Below are 16673 nucleotides of genomic sequence, written 5' to 3'. Positions count from 1 at the left end.
TTTCGGCGATCCTGTCGCCTTGCTCACCAGATAAAAAAGCATACATATATAAATATACATATATATACATATATATATATATATATACATACAAACAGGAAGGGTCCTTCCGGGATCCTTTCTCACTATGTCGGGTGGCGCGTAGATTCGGCGGACCTTACAGCCAAAAATTCCAATGAATCCACAAGTTGCTTGTAAGCAAAGACGCGTACTCAGGAGTATGCAGCAAACTTTCTTTTTTTTCAAGATTATGCTAAGCGTTTCAACACAAGCTGTGCCTTGATCACACGTTTACCTTACTGCCAAAGTCGACATGTTAAATATATATACACATACACACATATACACATATGTACATATATATATATATATACATATATATATATATATATATATATATATATATATATATATATATATATATATATATATATATATATAAAGTTTTTGTATGGTGGCGGGCGGACATAAATAATGGGAGGATGGAGTTTGGGGAAATAGTTCCTAAATTATAAGGCGAGCAGCAGACGGACAGTAGGGAAGAATGAATTGATGCCATATTTCGAGGGCGTATTGAGGCGGTGCTAAGGTGGTGATGTGCTGGTGTGGTGGTGATACTCAGGTGCTGCTCAGATGGTGCTGAGCTAGTGCGTACCTGCATGCGCAAAGGATAGTAGTAAGCACTTAATCTCCCTGTACCTACCAAAAAATAACTGTGCCCTTATGTGATGTAACTTATGCTCATGTAAAAGTGCGTCCATATCTTCGGGTTGAGTTTGTGCTTTATATATATAAAAAAAAGGGAGAGTTTTCTGGATGCGAGAGAAAGCAGAAGATATACTATATTTAACCCACCTCATCCACTTTGAAGTGTGAGGCTTGAGGAACGGAGACAAGGTAAAGATGCAGCGACTCCATGTGAAGCTGTTGCCCCACAGTAGGCCTGTTTGGGTTTGTAGTTGTTAATGTTTCTATTAACAGCTAGAGGTGGACTCGCTGTAGACGTTGCAAGAGGCCTGGGTCAGAATCAGTGACATTTCAGCATTTCCAGTGTCTGCTGTATATGCTGTTTCTGTGACAGTCGCATAGCAGGCTCCACTATGAAAGCCCTTTAGGGCAGAGTCAGTGGCATGATAGGTGCATGACTGCAGGCCCAAAGGATAGTAGTAAAGTAATTTTCAATTTGTAAATTGTGCGGTAGTTGCAAGCACAGTGAACCTTTTAATAAAAGTTAATGGCACAATGTAAACAAAATATAATAATGCATCAAACGCTTGCTGTTTCTCTGCTGTGGTTAAGGAACTAATGTTAAAAAGTGTATTTCATAAACCAATATATCGCTCTTATAATGATAAACCCTTTGCTGCAATCAACAAAGACGGCGTGACCTTGCAACAAAAAAAAACCAATACGAAAACAAACAGGAATTATGGGTATTCACCCATACACACAGGAGCATGTTAAACATCGCCATCCACTTTAAACTGTGAGGCTGGAGGAATGTAGGCTCAGTAAAGATACTGCAACTCCGTATAAAGCAGTCGCCCAGAGTGGGGCTGTTTATGTTTGTAGTGGCGCATCGGGTGCCTCGCCTGGTTGATACAAAGTGCAGCTCTCCCGGAAGATGAAAGAGTGAAAGATTACAAAATTGCCAATAAACCGAGAGGCGTTTGAGCCCCCCCATCGTCGGCTGAACGCTGGCAACAAACTCTAAAGAAGGGGTAAGCCCCTGCTGAGGAGGATATCATTCCAACCCAATGAATTTTAAGAAGCCAGAGTGCCAGTAACGTATGTTGGAAGCATTCGTTCTAACCGTAGCAGGCATGCAAGCTCCAGCTGCTGACACTCTGAGCCAAACCGAAGCAAAGCAAGCGCACGCATCTCACGCTGAAAGTTAAACAGACTGCGAGGAGCCCAATGAATTTTAAGAAGCCACAGTGCCAGTAACGTATGTTGGAAGGATTCGTTCTAACCGTAGCAGGCATGCAAACTCCAGCTGCTGACACTGAGCCAAACCAAAGCAAAGCAAGCGTGTGCATCTCGCGCTGAAAGTTAAAGCGACCGCGAGCAAACAGCTCTTATCAAGTACTCATGCTTGTGCTGGCATCCACCTTGCGGCGCGCGGGCCACGAGCACGAGCGGCTGCTCTCTCCCGCAAGGTGGATGCTAGCACAAGCACGAGTGCTTGAAAAGAGTGAGCTGCCCAATTTCTAAAGGTCAGTATCACATTTAGCAAAAAGTGGGGGTAACCTTAGGAAGCAGATCCTACTTTCCTACACCTGTGCTCTGCCTTTACACAAAAGGCCTAATGACCCAGCATTGTCACTTCAATCAGCTTAGAGCCAGGGTAGGGGAGATAGGAAATTCCGTACACTTTAAAGCAACTGTCTATAAGCTTCTTCGACCTTCCAGAACCACGGAACCAAGGTATAAATACTAGACCTCAGACCCTAACTCTTCAGTACACTTCTGGACCTGTGGATACTCTACCAGGAAGAAGGACTACTGTGCTGCTGAAGGACTTCCACTCTGCTGGTATGCAGTCTGCTGGTCTCCTGCTTTGATGTGCTGACCTGATAGCTGCTGCCAGCGGCCTGGGTGAGGAGAACCAGGCCTGCATATCTTGAACACAGAACCCAGAAAGACTAAGGGTTAGTTGGTTGACCTCCTGATTTTGGGTGACAGTGCATTCGGGGTTTGCCGGGAAAGTCCCTGTTTTTCACCAGCAGCCCCGGCAGATTTCAGCAAATTTCACACGTTACGGTTTTCAGAAAGGGATGACTGTAAATAGGGCAAGATGCATTAATATGCTTTCTGAGCTAGAACGAGGTAGCAGTTCTTAAAAGAAAGCAATTTAATTAACACACAGGAGGCTGGGTTTCAAGCCTGCATTTAATTTAGTCCCTTACAGCCTGATTCGTCAAGCCGAATTGCGCTCGCAAAGGGCCAGAATCTGAGAATCTGGCCCTTTGCGAGCGCAATTTTTGCATTTGGGATTCATCCTCCCAAATGCAAGAATCGGTAATTGCTAATTCGCTAAATTGCGAGGAATTACATTTAAGGAATCTCTATTTGAGATTCCTTAAATGCAATTCATCAACCATTTTTAAATTGCTAATTCGCAATTTCGGGCCGCTATTTACCGAGAGGTCAGACCTCTCGGTAAATAGCAAAAACTTAGAAAAATGCTTTTAAAAGCATTTTTCTAAGTTGCATGTTGCACACACACATGTCCTTTGGACATGTGTGTGCGCAACACCTGTTTCAATTTGCATTTAAGGGGTGCTACAGGGTGTCCTTTGGACACCCCTGGCACCCTTTAAATCGCTATCTTATTTGCGATTAGCTAATTGCTAATCGCAAATAAGGAATACTCCCCATTCATTCCTATGGGCCTTTTGGCCCATAGGAATGAATGGGGAGTTATTCCTTATTTGTGATTAGCAATTTGCTACTCGCAAATAAGGAATGTGTAGGAATCGCTATTTATTTAGCAATTCCTACATGAATACCGTTTTGCGAGTCCTTAATAGCGATTCGCTATGAATCGCTATTAGGGGCTCGCAAAACGGCCCGTTGATGAATAAGGCTGTTAGTGCCTTGTCTGTGTTTGTGTTGATGAACACTGTAATTAAAGTAATTCTGTGCCAATGTAAAATTGTAGTCCTTCTTCCATGTTTGGTTTATGTCCTGGTTTTTGGTTTTCAAAATCTGGTTAACCTATCCTGATCTGAAGCCTGAGAGACATAAACAGGCTTCCAACAACCTTGCTTCTGCACCTGAACTCTGCCATCTGCGAGTTTACCCTGCCAAGAGGTGCCACCCGAGTCCTGGACCCTTGGAACCGGGCTTAAGTTGCTTTGCCAGCTCTTTGGATCCAGTGGAAATGACGCATCTCTGCTGCTGCACAGTGCAATCCCAAGCAAAACCGCTGCATTTCCACTACTTTGTGATTTGGATGCATCGCAAAGACTCACACCGCCGCCACAGCCCGCATCGACTTGAGAACCGCTGCTACGCAATGCCTCTTTGGCACAGGCCCTCGCATTTCTCGCCGACGGACTTCGCATCAACTGACTGCGCGACACTTCCCAGATTTCAGATCGCAAGCCCTCTTTGACAGGATCCTCATCATCAATGCAACAATCACTGTGTTACTGTTTGAAGTGTTGCACAAATAATTTACACATTGCCTCTAAGTGAAGCCTGACTGCTCTGTGCCAAACTACCAGAGGGGTGGGGCACAGGTTCAGTTGGGGTTCGCTTGTGTATAAGCATGACAAGGACAGTCAACCAGTAACTTTACAAAAGGCCATTACAGTTCCAGAATATGATAAACTTATCTTCCTAGAGAAAATGTGTGAAAACCCACCTGCACGTTCCCATTATGTAATTTGATGTTATTACGTCCAGAGGTTATGATATGGCCCCATTCTTCTTTGTAGGTACTCCAGAGACGAGTACATCCTTCACACAGCCATTATAGTTTTCTAGTCTCTTTCTTGTATTCTTGTCACCTGCAAATGATTGATGTCACCTTTCAGGTTGTTAAAGTAATGCAAGATTGCCTTGATCTTTAACAGAGTTGTTAAACCAATAAAAAATAAAATCTAGAATTTATTCATGCCGTATTGGTGTATTCCTGTTAATGTCATGGGTGACATATTTTGAATAATAGTATGAGATTAGCTGGCAAGGGTGAACAATGGAAGTAAAACAATTGACCAAACACATAACCCAATATTGCCGGACCTAAAGGGTAGATGGTATAGAAGGAGAGCAAAGCTGAAGTAAACATGAAAATATTTTTCAGCAACCAAGCAAATTCCAACTCTCCCTCCCTAAAACTGAATTAATACATCAAGCTATAAGTGTAGTGTATCCCACCAAGCATTACTTGAACCCCATGCTTCTAGAGGTGCAGATGGAGACATGCAGCAGGGACTAAGCATACAATTAACTTCTAGTGTGGAAAAAACTGCACGATGAGCGAAAGCTTAAATAAATCAAACCTTTCCCACTTTGACCACTGTTAGGCCCTTAACTTACGCAATCCAGTGCTAGTATAACACAAACATAAAAAAATACAATGACTTTATTTTTGATAAACCATTAAGACACAACCTGCAGAGCGAGGTAGTGGGCAATACGATCTACATTTTCACATATGTCTCTCAAAAATATCTACCCGTATTTTCAATGTAGTGATTAGGAATTGTACTAGGACAACGATTCAGGGAATAATGGAACTACATCATCATCGTCTCTGTTGGCAAGAAACTTGTTGAGAGCCCTTGGTTCACTAAAATTGTTGTATTGGCCTTCACGTGTAATTGACGTCAGATCTGGACCAGTGAAGCCAAATGTGATTCTATCATATGGTGGAGTTCCAGAACAGATCATGGTTTAGTTCAGACTGTCATACAAATTGCAAGCTTTGTGGAAAACATGAAAATTAAGGAGCTTGAGGTGGAAAGGGGGAATAGAAACTTTTTTTTTTAAGCCCTGGTGTGGGGGGGGGGGGGGGGAATGAAGGACAAGCTGGGCGTGGGATGAAGAGAGCAACATAAGGTGCATCGGGTAGGGCATGTGAGGGGAAAGGAGAACATGAAGTAGAAAGCAGGAAATATTTCTTTCTCAAGAAGTGCATAAAGAAAAAGAAAAAAAAGTTTTCTGAAAGATACAAGTCATCCAATCTAAAGTATGGTAAAGACGTTATGCTCCAGGGGAAGAACAAACAAGAAGAGAAAGGCATTGAATAAGTAAGCAAGCAAATGAGAATGATAAGAAAGCCATCCAGTGATAACAACAGCCCAGCTCTGAGTCCAAGGTTAGTTTTTGTTATGGTCACCAGGAAGTCTTACAACAATAGACTGTACTAAGTACGAAGGCTTATTGAAAACCCTCCAGTAGCACCAAGCCCAAAATGTTCCCTTTAACCTGATAGGGGAATCCATATATTAAAGGTTTAAGTGAGTTCCCTGAATCTTTTTTAGCTCACTTCATCACTAACACTTTACACCACCCCACCAAGACATCCCTCACACTCATCAAACGGTGTAAACAATCAAAAGATCTCAGCTAAAGTGACCCTTTGGGGAACCTGTAGGGCACTGCAGCGCCAGCCCGATGAGCAGCAACCGCCCGATGATGAAGCATGACATTCCTTGGGATGTGTGAGGGCAACAAGAGACAGGCTTGTTGACTGTCACCTACGTTTTGCCAAAAACCTAGATACCCTTTCTTCTTTCCTTTCCCAGGAACAGTGACCCCACCTTTGAATTGAACAATAAAACGTAGATAAGTCTTAAGAAGCAGAGTATATTGAGTTGTTAGCACACGCAACAGAGGTAGAAGAAATTGTCAATTTCAGCAAGAAAGGTTGTACCAGTATCTCCATTATCCTGTGCCATTCACTTCAACGACACCTGCAACCCCAAAGCCCCCCCAACGCATGAACCCCTCTCATGCCTATGTTTGACGAAGACCAGCATTATCTCACAACCCACAGTCTGTCTCTCTAGTCCCAGTCTTAGAGCATCTATAGAAGATAAGTCCAAACATGATTTGCAAGAATGTGGAGTCTCTAATAGTGTTGAGCAACAAACACAGGTCCCCATGAATTAAGGTAAGAAGGAATGAAATTCAGGGAGGTGATTCAGTAAGGATGCAAGTCGATCAGAGCTGAATGATACTGAAGGCCAAGAAGTAGCAAGAGAGCCGGTATTTAATAAGAGTGAATAAGAGGAAAGGTACAGGAAGCTGAGAGATAGTAAACTTAGAAGCAAAATAGAAATGGCAGTAGAGGTACTCACAAGAAGAGTATATAATGGGGGCACTAATAACTGATAGAGAAAATGGAACTATATTAGAGCTGAAAGAACTTAACCCAGGGGCAGCAATCCAGTAATAGTTTTTAGAAGTAGCATCAGAACAGAACCACTGTTAAAACAAGCATTTACAATGCAATGGTCTCGGCATTATTAAAGGTAGAGCTATTGGCATTGCTCATGACCTTTTTTTTCATTTTTTTTTAAAAACATAAATAAATGGTATGGTCATTTACAATGGCAATAGGTGAGCATTAGAGAGTAGTAGAGAGTATTCGCGGACACGGAGCCACACACACACACACAGAGCCGCGTGCACACACAGACAGAGCCGCGCGCACACACAGACAGAGCCGCGCGCACACACAGACAGAGCCGCGCGCACACACAGACACAGCTGCGCGCACACAGACACAGCCGCGCCCACACACAGACACAGCCGCGCGCACACAGACACAGCCGCGCCCACACACAGACACAGCCGCGCCCACACACAGACACACACATACAGAGCCACCCACACACAGCCACCTACACACACAGCCACCTACACACACACAGAGCCACCCACACATAGAGCCACCTACAAAAAAAACTACAGACACACAGACAGAGCCACAGACACACACCGACAGAGCCACAGACACACAGACAGAGCCACAGACACACAGACAGAGCCACAGACACACACAGACAGAGCCACAGACACACACAGACAGAGCCACAGACAGAGCCCAACACACACAGAGGCCAACACACACAGAGCCACACAGACACAGAGCCACAAACACACGGATACAGAGCCACACACACACACACAGACACAGAGCCACACACACACAGACACAGAGCCACACACACACACACACACAGACACAGAGCCACAGACACAGAGCCACACACACAGACACACAGACACAGAGCCACACACACACTGACACAGAGCCACACACACACACAGACACAGAGCCACACACACAGACACAGAGCCACACACACAGACACAGAGCCACACACACACACAGACACAGAGCCACACACACACAGACACAGAGCCACACACACACAGAGCCACACACACACACAGAGCCACACACACAGAGAGCCACACACACACAGAGCCACACACACACAGCAAGAAAAACTGAACAATCAGGGGGCAGAAGGCACGAAAAGCGGCACAATCATGGGGCAGAAGGCAAGAAAAGCGGCACAATCAGGGGGCAGAAGGCACGAAAAGCAGCACAATCAGGGGGCAGAAGGCACGAAAAGCAGCACAATCAGGGGGCAGAAGGCAAGAAAAACGGCATAATCGTGGGGCAGAAAGGACGAAAAGCGGAGGGAGGAGCCAAGCTCGCGAGCGTAATGGTCGCCTTTTAGCTCGGCTCCCGCAGCCCTCCGGCCTGATCATGTATCCTGTATAATATCCTGTCCGGAGACGACACATTATCGGACAATCGGAAACGGAACACCTCACTTGTACTCACCATTTGGCCCGGAGGTTTCGACGTGCAGCGGCTCCGAAGTTGTGCCCTCCGCAAGACCGGGGCCTCCGTGGAACCTAGACCGGGACCTAGCCTGTGGGGTCCGACGACTGTCGGCCCCGGTCGAGAGAGTGAACCAATGATGAGAGCCGTTGTGCGAAAATCCTGGCGATCCTGATCCGGGCCTGCCCTGGTGACCGCGCGGCTGATGTGGGTGAGATGCACCGGGGACTGATTCTGTGAAGGGGTCCTCCCCCCCCCGCTGCTTTGACCGGCGGCCCTGGACCTCTGCGCCCGGACTCTGCTTGTTGGGGGCGCCGGTGCTGGTGTAGGCGGAGACCCGCATTGGGCGGCCATCCTTTCGGCACCAGGGCTGCCATTGCTGGGAACCCCCCGGAGCTCTGTGAAGTCCTACATTTTTGAACTGTTTTTTGGGGGTCGCGGAGGACGGCGACTGGGCTGACTTCGCGAAATGGCGGCCGACCCTCTGAAACATGAATCGCCTTGTGGCGGCGGGCTTGGGTTGCCTAATTGCGCGGGGGTCCGGTCTGGTGAGCGTGAGCTTACGGTCAGAGATATCCTGGAAGCTCTGAGATCCCTGCGCGCATCCCTGGCCCCCGATGTCCCTGTGAGTCCGCCACGATCTGCCGCCATTTTGAGCAGCCGTTTCTTCTTGCCACCCTCTTGTTTCAGTGACTCCATTGCCTCGCCCCCTCGATAGCTGCAAGTGTTGCTGCCGCTGATCGAAGATCATTTTGTGTGCCGGTGACTTTGGAGCTCCCTGTTTTTCGAGGTTCTGACCCCGGGGACTTGGACATTGTGCCGCGGCCCTGTTCGGCTCGGATGCCTAGAAATATTGGTGGACTGCCGCCTGCACCTGCTCCGATGGCTTTGCCTTTGTTTACTACAGAGACCCCCTCGCCTTCCCAAGCGGCGAAACTGAACTCCTGTTCTTCATCACCCGTGCTGCGATTGCTGATGCATTTAAACTCTCTGCTCGGACTTTTGCTCATTTGCGGACCGATTTACCCCCCATGTCTACATGGTAGTCAACATTTTTTTCGATTGTGTGCTGGTCTTGTATTGAATATCTCATTTTACACTGTCATGTGGTGGGTGGGATTGGTGGTTCGGAAGGGATGGGGGTGATATGCACGACTCCTGGTTGATTATTGGTATACGACTTAGTGGCGCAGTTGTTTGTACCCATAGAGCGGTGGGTGGTCCCCTCCTCTGTAAGTTTTATGGCGCTTGATGGGGTGTCGTCCTGGTCTGTTTTTGCTGCGATTGTCTGGTTGGGCGGCGGCCGACCATATTGATTTCTGTTCTTATGCTCCTCCCTCCTGTTTTCTTTATTTCTGTTTCTGTTTCTTTTTGTCTCGTTCTTCTCTCTTTCTTTCTTGCTATATTTCGGGTTCTGGTTTAGGGCGACAGGCACGCTGTCTGAAGGGTAGGCCATAGCCTTCTACAGGGGTGCAGGGTGGGATGGGTGGGTTGGGTTCTATTTGTTGTTTGTTTTATGGTTCTATGGCCCTTTTGTATCTCTTTATAGTAATGCCGCGTCTGTCCCTGCCTCCCGTGGTGTGTTTGGGGTGGGGTGTGTGGCGTCGTTAACCCTCCTTTTATGGTTCGGTTGCATTTTTTCTCGATTGCTGTACCCTCACTGGTGCTGATACTCCTGTTTTCTCCTGTACTCCCGCCACGGGACGCCTGTGTCGGCGTGTCTTCTTTCTTTCGTTTTTGTATTTCATTTCTTTTTCTCATTGTTCTGTCTTGTCCTCCTCCCCTCCCCCTCTTTCCCCCCACTTCCCCCTCTTTTCCTCGCCCCCGTCCCCCTCCCGCCATTTTCCTAGAGGTCACTATGACGGGTTAGTTTTGATGTAATGTTTCTCCGATCCCTCTGTTCTGGCTTAGCTGTGGTTTGGGTGGTGGGCATGTAACGATGATAATGTTCAAGTGTCGATTATGTCTAAATTATCCCAATCTTCCTGTGTGAATTGTGTTGCCTCTCCTGTATTGCGGCCCCATACCCCCTTATTGTCGCTGAGGCTGGTTCTGGGACTTCGGACGTCTTTATATTGAAAGTGAGCCTGTCATACGCCTTATCCCCATATTATAAAATTAACCTTTTTTGCTCCTGTGTCTTGGCCCTCTGGTTCCTAGGTATATTCTCCCTTTTTACGATTGTATTGCCTCTGCTTCTTGCTGCTTGACTCTGTAATGTTTGCCTTGGAACTTCTGATTACTTTACGTATTGAGGCCGGCCGATTTGGTTGTAGGCCTAGACTTGTATATCCTTTTGACGCTAATAAAGGTTTTTAAAAAAATAATAAAAAAAAAAAAGAAAGGACGAAAAGCGGCACAATCAACTTGCCTCACAAAGGTAATCCCCACACATTCCATCTGCTCTCAGCACACGAACCCCAGGCAGCTCACAGGCTACAACAACAATACATTTCATCTCCTTTTACAGCTACGCCTATTGATTGTGTCTGCTTCCTCAACTAATCCCACACTAAATGTCAACTGGTAACTGAGCTATAACGACGCTACATTTGATCTCCTGTCAAGGCCACGCACACATATTTCATCTTCTCCCTCAGCTAGCTCCACACTTAGGGGTCGATTAGGATGGCGGACGGAAACGTGTACCGTCCGCCGCGGAAGGTGGCTAGATACTCCGGACCTGTCCGCGGAAAATCCGCAACAGCAATTAGGATAAAACATGCAAAAAACGCCGACCGCGGCGTACGGAGCACACCAATCCCCGTCCGCGGCGGTCGGAGTACACCTGAGTCCGCGGCAGGCGGACGGAACAGTAAAAACACCGACCGCCGCGTACGCACATGACCGCGAATACATCCACCACCCCCGCGATACCTGCGCAATGTCCGTGTCCGCTATTAGGATAACTCCGCAAGTACCCCGGTAGTCACCGCCATCCACGTCCGCAGCGGTACAAATGCACCGAGAATCCGTGCACCACAGCGGAACGACAACACAAACAACATCCCTACTGTCAAACCAATGCCATACATTGGCACGGAAGTTAATCACCAAACACACGAAAAAAAACGCCCACCCACCGCAAACATCCAAACCAATCACAACACACAATGATCCACCGCCAAGCACCACACAATCCACACCTGGCAACACTCCCACCTAGCACCTGACTGCCAATACCCATTCAGACACGGTCTAGACACACACCATAAAAGAACTCCCACCCACTCCACAACTCCTCTGCATCACAGCATAGCTGCTAGCAGGACACACCACTGAACTGAGACCAAAGAGAAATAGCATTCACACAACCCACACCCAAACACACCCACCACACAAACTTCCACCACACCATTCTTACACACCACACACCTGCACCTCCCCATCCACGCAAACCCACACCCCGAGCACCACACACCATGGCACCAAAAAAAAACCCCAAATTCACTGACACCGAGTTGAAGGTTATGGTAGATGAGATCATCCGTGTGGAACCCCACTTATTCGGGGCCCTAGTGCAGCAGACCAGCATAGCCAGGAGAAACAGCATGTGGGACCGGATAGTCACCAGGGTGAATGCCTCCGGGAGCGTCCCGAGGACGAAGCAGGACATCCAGAGGCGGTGGCACGATCTAAAGACCCGAGTCAAAGCCATACGAGCCAAGAACCATCTCCGGGCTAATCACACCGGCGGTGGAACCCCTCCGGAGCCCTTACCCTACACCGAGTGGGAGGACAAGGTGATGACCATCATCCACCCTGAGAGCCTTGATGGACTTCCTGAGGGAGAAGAGGCTGGTAAGTACAAACCAAGCACCACGAGCACTACTACATGGTGTGCCTCACACAACTGTGAAGACACATCTCCCAGACCCCAACCCATGCATGCAGTCCACATACTCACCAACGTCGAAATCACTCCAACAGGCCCCCATGTCCATAGGGATGGCGGTGGTGGTGGGTGTGAGGGGATGGAACTACAACTCCCAACAGGCCCCCATGTCCATAGGGATGGCGGTGGTGGTGGGTGTGAGGGGACGGAACTACAACTCCCAACAGGCCCCCATGTCCATAGGGATGGCGGTGGTGGTGGGTGTGAGGGGATGGAACTACAACTCCCAACAGGCCCCCATGTCCATAGGGATGGCGGTGGTGGTGGTGGTGGTGGGTGGTGGTGGGTGTGAGGGGATGGAACTACAACTCCCAACAGGCCCCCATGTCCATAGGGATGGCGGTGGTGGTGGGTGTGAGGGGATGGAACTACAACTCCCAACAGGCCCCCATGTCCATAGGGATGGCGGTGGTGGTGGTGGTGGTGGGTGGTGGTGGGTGTGAGGGGATGGAACTACAACTCCCAACAGGCCCCCATGTCCATAGGGATGGCGGTGGTGGTGGGTGTGAGGGGATGGAACTACAACTCCCAACAGGCCCCCATGTCCATAGGGATGGCGGTGGTGGTGGGTGTGAGGGGACGGAACTACAACTCCCAACAGGCCCCCATGTCCATAGGGATGGCGGTGGTGGTGGTGGTGGTGGGTGTGAGGGGATGGAACTACAACTCCCAACAGGCCCCCATGTCCATAGGGATGGCGGTGGTGGTGGGTGTGAGGGGATGGAACTACAACTCCCAACAGGCCCCCATGTCCATAGGGATGGCGGTGGTGGTGGTGGGTGGGGTGAGTACCAGTGCAGACAGAATCGGCAAAAAAAGTGAAAACAACCTGTCAAGTCCACATTACTCATCCTCACATTTTTGTTTTGCAGGTCATCCTAATCTGACAGCTGGAAGCAACACCCGCCCTCCAGACTCGCCAATCACAGACGTCTCAGGGGACGATTGGCCAGCCACCTCCGGGGCAGAGGATGATCCCGGCACAAGCAGCCAGCCAGGGCCATCTGGCTCCCAGGTCACCCCTGCACCAACAACTACGGCCTCTGCCATTGTGACAACACCGGCCACTGTGACCTGCACAGCCACCACCAGCACCACCTCCACCACCACCACTACTACTACCACCACTCCTGCCCCTGCCACCCTGCCCAACCCAACGGCCAACGCCGTGCCAGCGCCATGCCAGCCACGCAGGGAGAGTGTGAGGCAAGGCAGAGATGCAAGTCCAGATCCGGCAGGCAGGAGCATACGCCAAAGAAGACGGGAGGATACCAACACACCCAATCCAGTGCAACAGTCATTGGAGGCACTGGGCAGGGTGGAGGTGAGCTACCAACGTGGTCAGGCACAGGCAGACCGGGCCCACCAGGACTTTGTAGATAACACTGCAATGTTGGGGGCCATTGAGAGGCGGCTTGGCCAACTAGTGGACATCTTCACCAGGACAATCAGGCCACAAACAACGCCACCGCCACCGCCACCTGCGGCCGATGTGGTACCCGATGCCCCAGCGCAACCAGCTGACTCCGTACCGGCACAAAGACGGAGGGGCCGTCCGAGGCAGGAAGTGGGCGACAGCAGTGTGGAAGCAGCTGCCACACGCTCCAAGAGGAACAGAAAATGACTGTACCAGTACCTGCGCATGCCATTCACCCTGGCAACTATCCGGTCCCACCTGCCACAGGCCTGCTGTACTAGGCAGACACCACCCTATGTGGTGTCCGCACGGAATTTTCATCTGCCATAACCTTCTACTCTCACTCCCCCACCCCTTCACTCATTTGTAAATATGCACCTACACCCATGCACAATTTGTAAATAAAAGCCACTTACTCACTCAATCATGTGTTGCCTCCATGTTTATTCACATGAATGCATCAGAAACAGATGTTACTAGGTACAGGTATCCAACTGGTACAGAATCATGGCGCTGCGGGAGTGACCTAGGGAAAATAGAAACCGCAAAGACACGTCAGGAAACATGATCACACTCATCAGAACACACTGCAGTGCAACATATAACAACCCACACGCATCACAACAGTAATGGATGAGACGACACACATCATGGAGACGTGCATTGGCCACAATTTAGCACACACACACACATGCATGCATCACATAGCAGAACACAGAGATGAAGCACACCACTATGCCACAACACCAGCACACATTCACAGGGCATACCCAAGCAGCACAAGAGGAGCACACTCACAATCAAGGGAAGTAGCGATCAATGATCTGGCGCCTCTGGTCCACACCTTCCTCCTCACCACTATCCTCATCAGTTGACATGGCTGGGTCGGGAGGGCGAGGAACTTGCAGTTCATCAGGGTCCAAGAGCAGTTCAATGTTATAGCGCACAGCCAGGTTGTGAAGCATGCAGCACGCTATCACGATCTTGCATACTTTGCCTGGTGAGTAAGGCAGGGCCCCTCCAGTCTTATCCAGGCACCGAAACCTAGACTTCAGCAGGCCAAATGTCCGTTCTACCACTCGACGTGTCCTACCATGGGCATCATTGTATCTCATTTCTCCAGCTGTAGTGGGATTGCGTAAGGGACTGAGCAGCCAAGGCCTGTTTGGGTACGCCGAGTCGCCTGTGTTGGTGGAAGAGAGAGAGAGAGAAACATCACAACCTGCATTGTGGGTCACACCATGCCACACAGATATCACTCCTGTCACCACAGCATACTCACCAACAAGCCACGCTTGTGCCGGACGCAGATTAGCCATCAGTTGGGGGACCATGCTGCTCCGCATGATGTGGGCGTCATGTGCAGAGCCAGGGAATCTTGCACACACATGTGAGATGATGTTGTCGGCCTGGCACACCACCTGCACGTTCAGGGAATGGAAGTGTTTCCGATTCCTATACACCTGCTCACGTGCCCGTGGTGCAATGAGAGCGATATGCGTGCCATCAATGGAACCCACAACGTGTGGTATACGACCCAGGGCATAGAAGTCAGCTTTGACCGCTGCCAAGTCCGCCGCCTGAGGGAAATGTATATAGTCATGCTTGTACAGCATCATGGCTGTCAGTACATCCCGGAGTACCGTGCTGAACATGGCCTGTGACATTCCCCCGGCATCTCCAACTGTGTACTGGAATGTGCCTGTTGCAAAGAAATGGAGTGCCGCCATCACCTTTTGCGTGGGTGTCATGGAACCTGGATAGTTTCTTCGCGGCTGCAGGTGAGGAGACAATAGGGTCACAAGTTCCAACAATCGACGGCGATCCAGCCTGAATTTCCGGATCACCTCCTCGTCCACCATATCCTCCAGCACAGTGTATGGGCGATGGACATTTGGAGCCCTCCTGTGTGGGAGTAGATGGAATGGAAGTCAAATCACATACAACGCATGTGTGTGCACCTCAATCACATGTCAACGCCCTCTACCAACATGTAGTATCCAGTGTATGCTTGTCATATGTGTGACTCCTCTGATTGTCAGGACAACATGGATCGACGTGGCAACAATGTGCATCCACTAGCAACATGATGTTTAGCAACATGTGCAATGCACACTGTCTCACCTCAACATCACTGCCAACCAGACATGTGACATGACCCACATGTGTAGGCCCAACATCACATGCACACATGTAAGTACATGCACACATACTAAATTAAACACCCCCCCACCCCCCCATATCATGATGCACCAATGGCAACACCAGGAATGGTGGGCATACAGACATCACATGCATGGGGACACAATAGGCAACACACATGTACAGTACACAACAGAACCCCCACCATAGTCATCATCTGACACATACCACTCACTGACAACTGATTCACAGGTGCCCATACATACGGGATCTACTGTGTACATGTGAGGTACGACAAAATTGTGTAGGGTACTACCCGATGTGGACATGCACACGTGATGGACACTTGTGGCTCACCGATGCCCATGGTATGGACACACATGGGATGGAGCATGACATGTGTAGCCACGCAATCACGCACACAACCGTGAGCAGGCAGCTGCAGACAATGGTACAAGGTGCATCATCGGCTAAGATGCTAACATTGACCACGCCATGGCGGTGCACTGCATCCGCTGTTTACGTCTGGGCATACGCGGGCCGCCTTCGACATTCACATTTTCTGCACGTGCACAGACCGTCACGCCCACACACCGGCAAGTGCATGTGCAAGGATCCGGGACGGATGGTCGATTTGCAACAATGTTGTATCACTGGCGCCTCCATGGCGGTGCACGTACACAGCGGGGGAGGTGCAGGCCTATACACCCTGTAGATGTACTCAATGGACATGCCAGTTCATGACCCCCCTTACAGTCACCTTGCATCATCCACCGTACACCGGCCGGAGCGGCCGGCCCTTCCACTACCGCCGTGCCAGGCCCTGCCCAGGACCGCCGTGCCGGCCATGGCAACAACCGCCATTGCACGGCCCTTCCACTACCGCCGTGCCAGGCCCTGCC

General features: G+C 49.4%; 1 protein-coding gene across 8 annotated transcripts in view; it reads right to left on the bottom strand.

The window, feature by feature from the left end:
• Window positions 1-16673, bottom strand: part of LOC144763356 (E3 ubiquitin-protein ligase RNF146-like) — a 135853-nt gene that overhangs the window by 92065 nt on the left and 27115 nt on the right. For 4 of the 8 annotated variants that reach the window (XM_078648889.1, XM_078648891.1, XM_078648892.1 and 1 more), the window contains one exon: window positions 4373-4517. The exons of the other annotated variants lie outside the window; for them this stretch is intronic. In XM_078648889.1, the coding sequence (XP_078505015.1) occupies window positions 4373-4386 (14 nt within the window). In that variant the 5' untranslated portion in view covers window positions 4387-4517. The remainder of the gene's footprint in view (window positions 1-4372; window positions 4518-16673) is intronic. 8 annotated transcript variants of the gene reach the window in all.

This window comes from Lissotriton helveticus, chromosome 6 (assembly GCF_964261635.1).
Source record: "Lissotriton helveticus chromosome 6, aLisHel1.1, whole genome shotgun sequence".
Taxonomy (NCBI): domain Eukaryota; kingdom Metazoa; phylum Chordata; class Amphibia; order Caudata; family Salamandridae; genus Lissotriton; species Lissotriton helveticus.
This window is presented reverse-complemented; position numbering and strand designations above follow the sequence as displayed.